This window comes from Neocloeon triangulifer, unplaced genomic scaffold (assembly GCF_031216515.1).
Source record: "Neocloeon triangulifer isolate White Clay Creek 2 clone unplaced genomic scaffold, ASM3121651v1 ptg000014l, whole genome shotgun sequence".
Taxonomy (NCBI): domain Eukaryota; kingdom Metazoa; phylum Arthropoda; class Insecta; order Ephemeroptera; family Baetidae; genus Neocloeon; species Neocloeon triangulifer.
The window spans coordinates 16,092,334-16,105,863 of record NW_026775556.1 but is presented as its reverse complement, the minus strand read 5'-3'; the positions used below and the strand labels follow the sequence as shown (position 1 = coordinate 16,105,863).

At 40.4% G+C, this 13,530-nt stretch overlaps 3 protein-coding genes across 4 annotated transcripts; 2 read left to right on the top strand and 1 right to left on the bottom strand.

Annotated features, from left to right (window-relative positions):
* The first annotated feature begins 307 nt into the window (after positions 1–307).
* On the top strand, positions 308–1,390 carry LOC132201566 (uncharacterized). The gene is made up of 4 exons (XM_059627805.1): positions 308–466; positions 628–964; positions 1,021–1,140; positions 1,200–1,390. The coding sequence occupies exons 1-4, from the start codon at positions 398–400 to the stop codon at positions 1,307–1,309; spliced, it is 636 nt and encodes a 211-aa protein (XP_059483788.1). The 5' UTR covers positions 308–397; the 3' UTR covers positions 1,310–1,390.
* LOC132201565 (fibronectin type-III domain-containing protein 3a) lies at positions 1,205–9,044 on the bottom strand. 2 transcript variants are annotated; one of them, XM_059627803.1, is made up of 10 exons: positions 8,891–9,044; positions 7,011–7,177; positions 5,935–6,118; positions 5,133–5,403; positions 4,151–4,977; positions 3,175–3,785; positions 2,781–3,112; positions 2,534–2,728; positions 2,199–2,478; positions 1,205–2,033 (listed from the first exon to the last, which is right to left on the bottom strand). In XM_059627803.1, exons 1-10 carry the CDS (start codon positions 9,027–9,029, stop codon positions 1,722–1,724), a joined length of 3,318 nt encoding a protein of 1,105 aa, XP_059483786.1. In that variant the 5' UTR covers positions 9,030–9,044; the 3' UTR covers positions 1,205–1,721. The 2 variants fall into 2 exon arrangements, with proteins under 2 accessions (XP_059483786.1, XP_059483787.1); XM_059627804.1 differs by lacking the exon at positions 8,891–9,044 and adding an exon at positions 7,276–7,435 and having other exon boundaries at positions 1,206–2,033.
* Positions 9,045–10,910: 1,866 nt separating this feature from the next.
* On the top strand, positions 10,911–13,503 carry LOC132201749 (tubulin beta-1 chain). The gene is made up of 3 exons (XM_059628190.1): positions 10,911–11,072; positions 11,786–12,250; positions 12,361–13,503. Exons 1-3 carry the CDS (start codon positions 11,016–11,018, stop codon positions 13,174–13,176), a joined length of 1,338 nt encoding a protein of 445 aa, XP_059484173.1. The 5' UTR covers positions 10,911–11,015; the 3' UTR covers positions 13,177–13,503.
* The last annotated feature ends 27 nt before the right edge of the window (positions 13,504–13,530 follow it).

The window sequence follows — 13,530 nt, the reverse complement described above, 5'->3', positions numbered from 1 at the left end:
AAGTACTGTTATAATTATACTAAAATTCTGCTAAAATTGTGTTTTCACTTAATTATTAAATATAATAAAAGATCCTTTCATATGTATTACACAATTAATCATGAATTACGGTTCATTATTTTTACATCGAAACATTTTTTTAAAAATACATGAAGTTTTTAATGAGCAAAGTAAATGATTTTTAAAAATAGTTAAATAGTATGTAATCATTTAAAAATATCGGAGATGTATAAAAACCCGCTCGCTTTCCCCCCCTTGTCCCCTTCAATCAATGAACAGTAGAACTTTGCACGGCACTCTTGTGTAAATAGCACTATTGGATGAGACGTGAAAAGTGGGCAGGGCATTTTTGTCATTGCATATTGCATTTCAAATCGGCAAAATTAGAGGCAAAAGCATGGCAGCGTTTATGTTTAGAAGACAAATTATTTCCAAATTCACATCGCAAACGCTCAATCCCTTACGGGTATGTCTTGTTATGTCTGAATCTATTTTTTTTTACAGACTAAAATCTCACAGAAGTTTGTTTACACACAACTTTTTTAATCTTCAATCATACAGGATAAAACGATTTCAAAAAAATAGAATTCAAATTGAACTTATAATATAAGTTAAATTTTTCCACAGAATTACGGAAAAAAAATAAAGCTTGAACTCAGGGAGAAAAAGTCAGTCGCTCCTGTTTCAAAGGATTTTGTCTCCTACGACCAGTCGCGCAACCAGATTGATGCATTCAAAACATCCTTGCAGTCGAGAGGATTCCTCAGGAAACAAAAGGCATTTGTGCCACCTCCAGATGTTGTAGACAGGATAAAGAAAATTTCAGAGACGGTCTACCCAAAAAACTTTACTTGGAAGGACAAATTGGAAGACGTCGGCAATAAATACAAGTTTCTTTCTCTTTGCTGGAAAGAGTTTGATCACCAAGTACCAAATTCGATGCTGGCTCCCATGGACACAATCCGTACACTTACTCAAAGATGCCTAGTAGCTATTTATTACTAAAACTTTACTTTTTAGAGGACATTTGTGATTATTACCAAACTGAGGTGAAAACAACCACTCCACTTGACGCTTTGAAGGAAATGGATCTTCCTCAAAATTTAACTGTCCAATATGAATATCACAGATTTCATCCAGGTAAATGTTCATTAAATAGTAAATGATTAATTCTTGTAATTGTTTTTTATTCATTATAGAAACCGACACAATGTTTGGGGGTGTTTCTGCTTTTCCCGGTAGTTCTACAATTGTTACTGGACTGAAGTATAAGAAAAAATACAAAGGCTACATTGCTCCTAAGGATTAAAATTGTTGTTCTGGTAATTTCTTTGACTACCTTATTTGTCAGAAAAATAGTAGTAAAATAAAACAATTTAAAAAAAATTCATCTTAGTTGGTAAAATGCAAAAAAACCTCAGTATTTTTTATTTCAAATATATAATATATATTTTATATAATTTTCATATAATATGCTCTTAAATTTTTAGCTGTGTACAATTTAGCTTCTCATCATTCCCATATATGGTTTAGATTAGATGCGATAAAATTTTTGGAAGACACTTAGGCGATATATCAATACATCAACTTCATTAGTTTTAATTTATTCATTTATCAATCATGCGATGGAAATTAAAAGAAAAAAATCGAGAAACTTGCGCGCGCTGGAAGTAGAGCGGCGCGTCACAGACGGCTTTGGTAATAAATGCAGCAGGAGAAAATCACATGGTCACTGTGCGTGCCAGAAAAACAGCCAGCACCACCGACATCAACAGGAAGGCAATCAAGATTGCAGCCTTCTTCTGCTCTTCACTCAATGCCCGGGAGCGCGCCCGACGCTCAACAGCAGGAGCAGCAGCTGCCTGCGCCGGTCGCGTCAACGGCTCTGCCGCAACCTTGGCTGCAATGCATGAAACTGCGGGTGCTGTCCATGCCCCCTCCTCGCTACCAAGTGTCAGCGAGGCACGAACCCAGTACTCTGTGTTCACCGTCATGCTGGTTAACTCGTACTGACAATCCATGCCTTCATACACCTGTTAAAAAATTAAGTTATAATAATAATAATTCTGTTTTAATGATTCAGATAGATTTCAAACTAAATTTTTTTATTTAATTATAAAATATTTTTACTTAAATTAAAAGAAAAAAAAACATTTTAAAATTTGATGTGTTGGAAACGTTTGCACAACTTAACTTACCATAGTGAATGGGCCATGTCGACTGTTGCCAAGTTGGAGTCTGCTTTTGTGCTCAGGAGGCGCCTGCCAGGACACAAGGACACTGCTGCTTGACGTTTCCACAAATTTGAGGTTAGCAGGCAAGCAGATGGGCTCAGGTTTAGTTCGGAAAGTGAAAATTTCACTGGGCGCACTTTCGCCTCCCGGCCCAACAGCTTTTGTTTGGAATTGGTACTCGGTGTTCTTTTTCAGCTGAGTTACTTTGTGCCTTTTTTCGCAGCCTTCGTACACAATCTGGAATCTAATTACAAAAAAATTTAAGGAATTAAACCTTTTTGTGAAAATAATGAAATTACTTGTGCAATTCGGAACGCCTCATCTCTAATATTATACTGGTGTCTTTGTCCAACTCCCAACCAAGTCTCAGTGCCCTTGGCTGTGCAGCCAAAAGGGTAAGAGAAGGGGCAGGAGGAGGAGGAGGAGGCGTAGTTATTTTGAGTACCGGAGAATAAGGACCTGGACCTTTGGAATTCACAGCTCGGACTTTCAACCTGACCAATACAAATTAATCATAATTATGTCAATGAGGCAATGTGCTGTTACCTGTAGGTGCTTTCTAGTTGCAAGTCAAGCTTGACGGTTGTCTCTTCTGTTTTCATAGGGTTTTGTTCAGGATTGAAGGGGATTGTCTCCAACTGGAATGAGTGAGGGCCTTGGGAATCACCGCCCCAGTGGACAGGCTGTTCAAAGGTCACAACCAGTTGGGCTGAAGAGCCGTCTGACTTGAGAGATGCGCAGTGTGGCGCATGAGCCACTGCTCCAGGAATTGACACTGGTGTGCAAAATACCACTGGGGTAGAAAACGGGCCTGCTCCTGACGAATTGAGACCTTGCAGTCTCGCTAAGTAAGTTGATCCTGGAGCCAGGTTAACAACCTGTGTGATAAATTACAGTTGAAACTAAATTAAATAGTTTGTCAAAGTTTTTAGAAACTGACCTGGCAGCTGCTTTCTTGCCCCGAATACTCCTCCTTGTATTGAGGCTCCGATGATGGCTCTTCGAGAAGGGCAAGTTGGAGGCCGTAAGTGGCGGCCGTTGCCAGGGGCTGCCAGGAAAATTCTGCAGCTCTGTCCTCGGATACTTCCACAGAAGGAGGTTCAGGAACTGCTGGAGGGGCCACGGCCGTCTGCAAGGGCAACTCGACTGACCAAGGACCAAGGCCTGCTGCATTGGCCGCTCTTACGTAAAAGTGGTAAAGGTTGGCCGCCTGCAGACCTGCAGCGACGCAAAAGGGTTCTGTTCCTTTGTACGCTTGCCATCTGGAATGCTCGTCAGCAACTTCTACTTCATACTGGTGCACAGGGGCCCCTCCATCAAAGGCAGGGGGTTCCCAATGCAGAGTGACTGCGTGGGTTGAAGGTGGCTGCTGCTTGCGTGACCATATTGGGGGCTCGGGGGCAGCGGCTGCCGTCGTCAGATGTGCCACCTCGGAGTAATTGCTGATTCCTGCTGCGTTAATTGCAGCCACACGAACTTGGTACAAGTAGCCAGGGGCCAACTCATTAATTACCGCTTCACAACCTGGACCACTCCAAACGTCTTGGAAGCCTGCCCGATAAGAACATTGAAAAGATAATTACAAATGTATTGTAGTTTTCACTGATTAAATTTAATCTCTAGCAATTTGATCTAAAATTTTATGCTTTTCAATAAAATAAGTGAAAAGACTTTGGAAAATCTGTCGCACAAACTTAAAAAAAAAAAAACTGAATCTCCTTACATTAATCTATAAGATAAAAGTTATGCTCAGTTGAGCTTTCAATTATATAATTTAACACTTTGCAACGTTTTATAATTAACTCGATTGAATTTTGATTTTTCGATTTTTTTTTTCAATAATATTCAATTATCCTGATAGTTTCTAACTTTCTACTACAGTTCCATTTTGATGTTTATAAAATAATTAATCTCACCTTTTCCTTGATCAATCTGGAGTTTGTAGGCAAGAATTGGGGCACCACCAGTGTGCAAAGGAGGTACCCAAACGAGACGAAGACTAAATGGTTGGGAACGACCCTTTAGCTGGGGCCGTGCCGGAGGAAGAGGAGGCGCCGGCGCTGTGATGTGCCGCGCTGGAGGTGACGGCTGCGAGCACTGTCCGTTGGCCTCAACCTTCAAGCGGTAGAGGTAGGCGGAGGCAGGCTGCAGACTTTGACTTTCGAAGCGGCACTCGGGGCCATGGTAGACCAAGTAGAACGAGGGCGCAGGGCCGCTGGGCACTAGCTCTTCTGCCTGCTCCAATTTGTAAATGTCAGCCACCTCCGTGCGGTCCCACTCAAGCAACAACCTGTCTGGAAGGGCGGGCGCTGCAAGGCGTGGAGGATTCGGAGTGGGAGGCAGAGGCTCCTGAGTGTTGAAGGTCTGTGGGTCGCAGAAGGGGCTCTCGCCCAGAGCATTTGCTGCCGCCAGCCTGAAGCTGTATGGAGCTCCGGCCTGCAGCTTGGAAATGGTGAATTGCTTTTCCCGGCCTTTATAAATAGGTTGCCACTGTCCGTCAGCCACGTCGCACATTTCTAGAATGTATGCTGTCAAAGGGGCGCCACCGTTCGCACAGCTCGACCACTTAAGAGTTAGAGACGTTTTGGTTCGACCGGCTAGACGGGGTTGAGACGGTGTCGAGGGTGGTGCTGGCAGCGTCGAGAAGGACAAGTACTCTGTGCAGGATGCTGAGCCACCCTCTCCTGCCAACACTGCTGCTAATCGAATGCTATACTCTGTACCAGGATGTAGGTTGTCCAGTCTGTGGGGCAAATATATTATATGTAGTTTGAAAACTTTATTTAAATCAAAATGACTTCTGAAAAAAATTCAAATAAAAAAAAAAACGATAAAAATGATGAAGTTTCAGTTAGGAATTTTTAATTATATCTTATTTTAAGTAACTTTTAAACTTACTGGAAGCCAAGGTCAGTGCCAAAGTAGAGGATCTTGTGCTCTTTGCCTTTTTTGCCAATGCTTAGTTGGTACATGGTTGTGGAAGTTTCGGGTGGAGGTTCTGCTACTCCACTGTCTTCGCTGCCACTCACACTAGCTGTGTCCGCAGCCGCCCAGCTGAGGTTTGCAGAAGTCTGAGCCACATCACAGATGCTCAACTGCAAACCAGGGGAGGCTGGAGAGGCCGGGGGTGTTGACGACGGCATTTCTTTTGTTTTTCTCGGCAGAGTTTCTGCAAAAAAAATCAGCAGGTATTTTACAATTTATAAACTTAAAGTATTTATTTTTTATTTTAAATAATAAATTTTCCAATTTATTTCTTGTTTCTGAACCCTTTATGCAATGTTTTACTATTTTTGCTTTAAATTACTGTATCATCAATATCAATTGAATGGAGAATAAATAAATAAATATTTTCTTATCTGCACTACCTCGCCTAGTTCAGCGATGATCCTAAGTTCTGAGTGTGGTTGGAGAAATACATCATAAATATTGTTTTGGAAATAAACCAATTGATTAATAAGTAAAAAAAAATCTGAAGCTGTGTGAGAGAACAAAAGTAAACAATCATAAAAAATTTGATCTTTAAACATAAATCCCGAGGTTGAAATTATTCTTAAAAACACAAACACAAGATACGGCCAAATAAAAAATTTCAACAGCAAAAAAACACTTTCACACTTCGTATAAATTTAAATAGATATAAGATATGTCAGTTTTTTTTTTTTTAATACTATCAAAGCATCTGTGGGATATGACTCACTTTTTGTCGGCGACGTTGCAGGAGTGGTCGAACTACAGCCTTGCCTTTGCTCAAGCCGTCTTTTCATTTTGTCCCGCTGCACCCTGTACCGATCATCAGCAGCGCGTGGTGGGGGTGGTTGGGGGATCGACACATTAGGCGGAACCATTGTGTAATAGGCGTGGTAATATTCATTAGGCGCGGGCTGAAATTTGATAACAAAAATAATGCACATATTTTCACACTGTTTGACAGGAATCAATTTTCAAGAAGCCCAAAAAAAAAAGGTTCCGAGAGAACATGCTAGAAAATAAGAGGCGCTTAATTATTATACATATTGGTCGACTTTCCTTGTGTAGCCCCATTGAGTGAGAGTTTATACATTCTGAATGAGATCGCTGTTCACAGTTCATTATAATATTCAAGGTTGACTTGACTGATAAAATGTACACAAAATTGAGATAGAACTAACATATGCGTTATTAAATCTTTATAAAAAAGATTCATTGATAAAATTTTTAACAAGCAAAACAAGATAAGTTCGATAAGTTCAATGAATGTAATATAGAAAAGATTTTTTAAGCTGCAGTTGTTATTGAGAATTCATTTCATTATAATTTCCAATAATTGTTTATTTAAAAATTTTTATTTAATAAAAATAAATCCGATATAAGATATGAAATTTTCAAAAAGTTTTTTTCTGCGGAGTATGCACCTTTTACCAGTCGCGCGATAGGTCTCGAAATCTCAAAACATTGTTCATTGGGGTTAAAAAATCCCAAAGCGCATGTAAATAACATGCAAATCCGGTCAAATGGCAGGTTCAACGACCTCAAACCAAGTAGACAAAAAAATAATAATAATAAAGTTCATTAAAAATTTACGCCCTGAAAGCTTTGCAAATTTTACGTATCCTGACACAAAAACACTTCCGCTCAGACTTTCTCCGAACAAAATCCTTACGTATCTACCCCTTAGGAAGCAGGTGTATGAGAAACTGCCCTTGTTTCCACACCCTCGCAGTGCGGAAACGCTCAAACTGGGAAAACAAAGGCAAAGAGAGGGGCATCCGTGTGAAAAGTAAACACTTGTCAGACCTGTCGTTGTTCGGGGGCGCGTTGGGGGCTGAGGATGACGTGTCGAAGCTGTCCCGACTCATCCATTATCTGGTGTACGACGTGACCAACGGGCACCTGCACGGGCATCGGAATCGGGGGTTGCGAAGGCCGTCCTGCGGTCGGCACCATCGGGACAGTCATCGGCCCTGCAAAGACACGAAAGACAAAGCGTTACGCAAGTGGCGGCGAAAGACACAGAGGGCGTCTAGCGGGGTGACACGCCCCCGGGGGTAGTCAAGCCTACCAGGGTAGTAAAACTCGAGGGGTGGCTGCGGCCACTGGCCGCAAAACTCGTAAGAGGCCATCAAATCCGCCTCGTCTCCGTTGGCCATGGCATCGCGCGCTGACGTGTCCCTCTTTCTCACTCTGTCAGCGTGTCAGCCGAAGCAGTACACAAAGTGGGGTGTGGAGAAGGGAGTCGTGACCGACGCGTGATCAACACTAATATACTTCGCCTCGACCAATGAAAAACGAGCACCGGGGAATTTCCGTATGGTTGTTCGTGTGTCCGCCAGAGTAAAGAGAAAGAGAGATCGTGGAATTCACCAGTCGTGTTACGTGTTTCGGTACCTACTCGAAAAACTGCGCCAAATTCACGTTGCACGTTGTTTTCATTTAATTTTGACAGGTGAATGTGAACTGCGCGATAAGACAAGAGGAGACAAGAGCGTGCTGCGGGCCTGTTAAAATTTCTTTTTTAATCAAGGTACAATGAGATCAGTTTATGCTAAAAAGTGATAATGATAAAAACGAAAAAACACAAAACTGACAAAACATGTTCGTCTTAAAATTTCGCGTTCTGTTAATGTAGCAGCGGATGCTTTCAGGAAAATACAATTAATTTGATAAAATGTTCTACCAATCAATATAAAGTTAAGTTCACCTTTTTTTCAATGTTAGAAAAAAAAATTATTCAAAGGTGGTGAACATTTAAAACTGATAAATTGTTGGTTTTTTAGGAGTATTATATAATGTAACTAAAGAATTGAGATAAAATTAAAAATTTAAGCCTCTGGTTGTGTTACAATGCGTTTGAATTTGAAAAGATTTCCAAATTAATTTTGTACAATCATGTATTGTCTTAATATTTTTATATAAATGTTTACGATCTATTTTATCGACATTTTTTATGTTGGTTATTTCACAAACAGCAGAAATTAAATAAAGTGAATTGATTGAAGTAATTCTCAACGTAGAGCTCTCTGTGGGCCTCCGTTGCAATTTCTCCACTTTTTTTTTAAATAATATCTGGAAAGGTTTTTTGATGCTTATTTCTAAAGAATGCACAATAATACAAAAAGGAAAAAATGGAAAGAAAAAATTCGGAATTTGATCATTGTTGGAAAATAAAAATCCAGTCCACAATATTTAAGCCTTTTTGCAAAATAAGCAATTTAATTAAGAAAATATATTTTTCTTTTCAGGTTTGTAATAGAAGTTGGGACAATTTTCCAGAAAAAAATAATAGATATTAACCTAATTTATAAAGCACGCTGCTCCTGATGTGCAGACACGGAAACGTGAATTGAGGAAACGACCTGCCGGCCGCGCATCAATTTTATGGTTATGAACGAGTACCACAAAAGCGGGCGCAATGAAAAATTTCAATTTTTTCAAGGATAAATAATTTAAAATGAATAGCAAGTGGCGGAAAAAAAATCGTAATACATAATATATCAGATTCGATAATTAAAATTTTTGTGTTAACTGAACGGGATGAAGAGGAGCTGCGAAGCGTGAGAATTTGGCCGTGGCAGAAGCACGCACGCACGTGACGGATGCAAAATAATTATTATCAAGTACGTGGCCGCTGGAGCCGCGCGTACTGAAAAATCTGCAAGGGCCTTGGACGGACGTACCTTTGACGACGCGCACTGAATCGCCGACCTGCAGACTGACCGTGACGCCTGAATTGACATGGAACTGGACCACGTGGTCCTCCTGCTCCCTCGGAGGCGGACCGCCGCCGGGGGCCGAGGGTCGGCTCAGGTGGATCATATCTCGACGATCGCGACACGTAGCAATCACGCGACTATTGATTGCCATCCTTGGGCACGCGCCGAGAGGAAAAAGACACACGCGCAAAACGTCCTTCGTGTTTTCCCGGCACCGCTTTCCCTGTTGGCAGCGCCGCTGTATCATTAAACGAAAACAACCCCTTGTATAATTTTTTTGAATTTTTGCAAAATTATTTTTTAAATGTCAGAATATTTTAAAATAAAAGTTAAAAGCAAAATTTTTTCTTAATATAGTGTGGGATCTCCGCGGCGGCCGCATTGCTTTTGATGTTGGGCGTTTTAACAGACCTCAAGTTGTGATACCCTTCCTGCTCATTTTTCCAATTTCAGTTTTTTTATGACTTGAGTAGAATAAATAATAAATTAACGCTTAAATTTATTATTAGAATACTCGCGATGATTATTTGCTTGCATACTTAATTCTATTATTGGATTTATTTTTGAAAGCATTTTTTATGAAATTTGGTGACTATCTTGGTACAAAAACTTAAGATCCATCACTATTGATGTTGGTGAATATTTAAATAATGCCTTTTAGAATTATAAAATTTTTCCATTTAATTTTTCTCAACTTGAAGCTTTCTTTGATTGTGAACCATGCGCTTGAAATCAAAATCAGGCTATTTTACTCATTCAATTTAATTGTAATTCGATGGGTCGCCCGCGAGAACATTTTAGTGTGACGCTTGACGCTTTTACTTTTTTTAATATTTTGCATCGCACGTCTCGCTATATTGTGGAAGGACATGCATTAAAAAACTGCTCCGCGGCACAGATTCCAATTTGCAATATGTATAATTATTTTCTTTAAGCAATTCGTAAATTGACTATTTACAGCGGCCTTTGGTTTACCATTAATTACTGAGAGTGTGCTGTGCTTTAGCAAGTTGTTTCCATTCTCCACGTTTCCCCATCCAGCCTAAATAAAATATGGTTTTTTGTCCTCTTTCTTGTAATATTAAACAAGTTAAATATATCCTCCATGCCAAAAACTCCAAAACAAAAAAAGGATCTGCATAGTTGAAAATATATACAAAAATTCAAAAAATTAGTTCGTTTTTTTTAATTTTCAATAATGACAATTAACACAGTGAAGATCTATATTTTGTGAAAGTAAAGTAAAAAAACTGGTTTCATGTTTCTGAAGAGCTGCGATTTATGCAACCAAGCGGCAAGAAAAATTGATAGTTTTTCCGAAAATTCACAATCAGTAACTCTCATGATTCATCCTGATCCTGACTCCGTTATAGAGAGTTAGTTTTTAAATTCTTTATATGTTTTGACCGGTTATTTGAACAATGTAGCATACATTTTTTGTGTATTGAAAGAATATGAAATAAATGAAGCGGTGTTGTAATCATTTTCTTTAAATTTAATGAAATTAAAATTAATTTTCTTTTGTAAATATTTTCTATAATAATTAAAATACAATTTTTAGTTGAAAAAATGAAAGTGCATCTTCCAATACTTAATTGTTAAAAATGTGCTTGTCTGATCCCGATCATCCTGCAAGAATTTTTCAATTTTTACCTCCTGTTATTTTAAGATATCAATTTAGAATTAGAAAAAAATATTTAGAATCTTTTGTGCGCCAGAGGTTTAGCGGTGAAAATGAAGGTTGAAGCTATCGGCTTGAGATGGTGCCACATTATGGGAATGCCGATTGAATAACGCATGCGCACTTTAAGGAACGCCCTAACAAAAACCAATAATTTGTATAAAAGTCAAAACTACGCCATGTTTTACTCGCTTTGAAGCGCCAATATTTGAATTACCTATGCAACGCAAGCAATTTACGATTCAATATGGCGGCCGTTCTGATCTTGTTCAACAATATAATAATTTTGTCGGTTAGTGACCGTTGCCGTTGATCGCGCGCATTTCTGCTTAGAACCGCTTCCTTCTCGGCATCGTTGGGCAGGAAATTAGCTTTGCTCGCTTTGAAAATCAATATTCTGAAGTCAAAATGAGGGAAATCGTTCATATTCAGGCCGGCCAGTGCGGAAACCAAATTGGTGCTAAGGTGAGTGCGGAATTTTGCGCGATTTGGCCTTTTTTGGGGGATTTTGAAAAATTCTTCACGGCTGCCATTTTCGTGCCGGCTAGTGATGCGCCCGAATTCGTGATTCCGACTCCATCGCAACGATAAACCACCATCAAACGCTCTACTTCACAAAATTTTAACGATATACAGCTTGGAAACTCTAATATTCGTTCACGAAGGACCGCATTTTGGGGTTAATTAACCTTCTAGTGCCGTGCATGCGGTTGCAAAAAATTCGTTTTGACGCAATGCATCAAAAACATGGTGCTTATCCGGTCGGCGTAAGAATCCATACATGGTCGCCTCATTCGTGCGGAGCCAAATTTGGACATCAAACTGCTTTTTCTCTTTTAAAGCATGACTAAACCTGAAGAATTATTTTCCCCTAACAGAATTATAACGTTTAAACAAGATTAACGGCCTAAAGTTTTGGATTTTTATTGCCCTTGGTGGATCAATAAACGGTTGATTGCCGCACACAAAGCTAGACGCCCTTATCGACCCAAATGGGGAATTACGAATATCCTTTCATTGTTTTATCAACCGTCAATTTTTTGCCACGAAGAAATTTCTAGAAGGAAAATTAAAATTCATTCTTTCACAATTGGAGGCTTTTTAATTATTTCTAGAATTCGCTAGAATTATTAAAAATTTTGATTTTAAAAACTCAATTTTTCTGTTTTTCTCGACAGTTCTGGGAAATCATCTCAGACGAGCATGGTATTGACCCCACCGGCGCCTACCACGGCGACAGTGAGCTTCAGTTGGAGCGCATCAACGTGTACTACAACGAGGCGTCCGGCGGCAAGTATGTTCCTCGCGCCATCCTTGTCGACTTGGAGCCTGGCACCATGGACTCGGTTAGGTCAGGTCCCTTTGGACAGATCTTCCGGCCAGACAACTTCGTGTTTGGACAGAGCGGTGCCGGCAACAACTGGGCCAAGGGCCACTACACAGAGGGCGCCGAGTTGGTCGACTCGGTTTTGGATGTTGTGAGGAAAGAGGCCGAGGGCTGCGACTGCCTGCAAGGATTCCAATTGACGCACTCGCTTGGTGGCGGCACTGGCTCTGGAATGGGCACTCTGCTCATCTCTAAAATCAGAGAGGAATACCCTGACAGAATCATGAACACATACTCAGTTGTCCCTAGCCCCAAGGTAAACTAATAATAAATTTTAACATAATATGTAAACTTTTCTGAACTCACTGGAAAGATAAGTTTAAAAAAATAATTCTTTTTATTAATTTAAATTGTTTAACTTTATAGGTGTCTGACACCGTCGTCGAGCCGTACAACGCCACCCTCTCCGTTCACCAGCTGGTTGAAAACACTGACGAGACTTACTGCATTGACAATGAAGCTCTGTATGACATTTGCTTCAGAACGCTCAAGCTCTCCACTCCTACTTATGGCGACTTGAACCATCTTGTGTCCCTGACTATGTCTGGTGTGACTACTTGCCTCCGCTTCCCTGGCCAGCTGAATGCTGATTTGCGCAAACTTGCTGTCAACATGGTTCCATTCCCCCGTCTGCATTTCTTCATGCCTGGCTTTGCTCCCCTGACCTCAAGAGGCAGCCAGCAGTACCGCGCCCTCACGGTCCCTGAGCTGACTCAACAGATGTTTGATGCTAAGAACATGATGGCTGCTTGCGATCCACGTCACGGACGCTACCTCACTGTTGCCGCCATCTTCCGTGGCCGCATGTCAATGAAGGAGGTTGATGAGCAGATGCTCAACATTCAAAATAAGAACAGCAGCTACTTCGTTGAATGGATTCCTAACAACGTCAAGACCGCCGTCTGTGACATTCCTCCCAGAGGCCTCAAGATGTCAGCCACTTTCATTGGCAACTCCACCGCTATCCAGGAGCTGTTCAAGCGCATCTCCGAGCAGTTCACCGCTATGTTCCGCCGCAAGGCTTTCTTGCATTGGTACACTGGCGAGGGCATGGACGAGATGGAATTCACCGAGGCTGAGAGCAACATGAACGATCTCGTCTCTGAATACCAGCAGTACCAAGAGGCCACCGCTGATGAGGATGCCGAGTTTGACGAGGAGCCTGAGGCTGAAGAAAACTAATCACATTTTACTACTTAATTAATTTCTTGCTACTTCTCTCCCACTTGAGCAGTTGTATTTAAAAACAAGCAATGGACCATCGTATTTTGTTTTTCCAGTCATTTTAAGTTGATTGAATCTCTTTGCAGTATTATTAGTTTTGTTGCATTTAGAAATCAAAGTTGGGCTCCGGCCTCTCTGTGTAGCTAGAAATCAATCTGATTCAAAACATTCCTGATTTAAAGCCAACTGATTCAAGCAGCTACTGCAGTTTCAGCTCAAGCCTCTTTTGCAAATATGATTGAACAATATTTATTTTGAAATGCAAATAAATTCACATCAAATAAATATCCTGATGTTTAATTTAAAGAACTA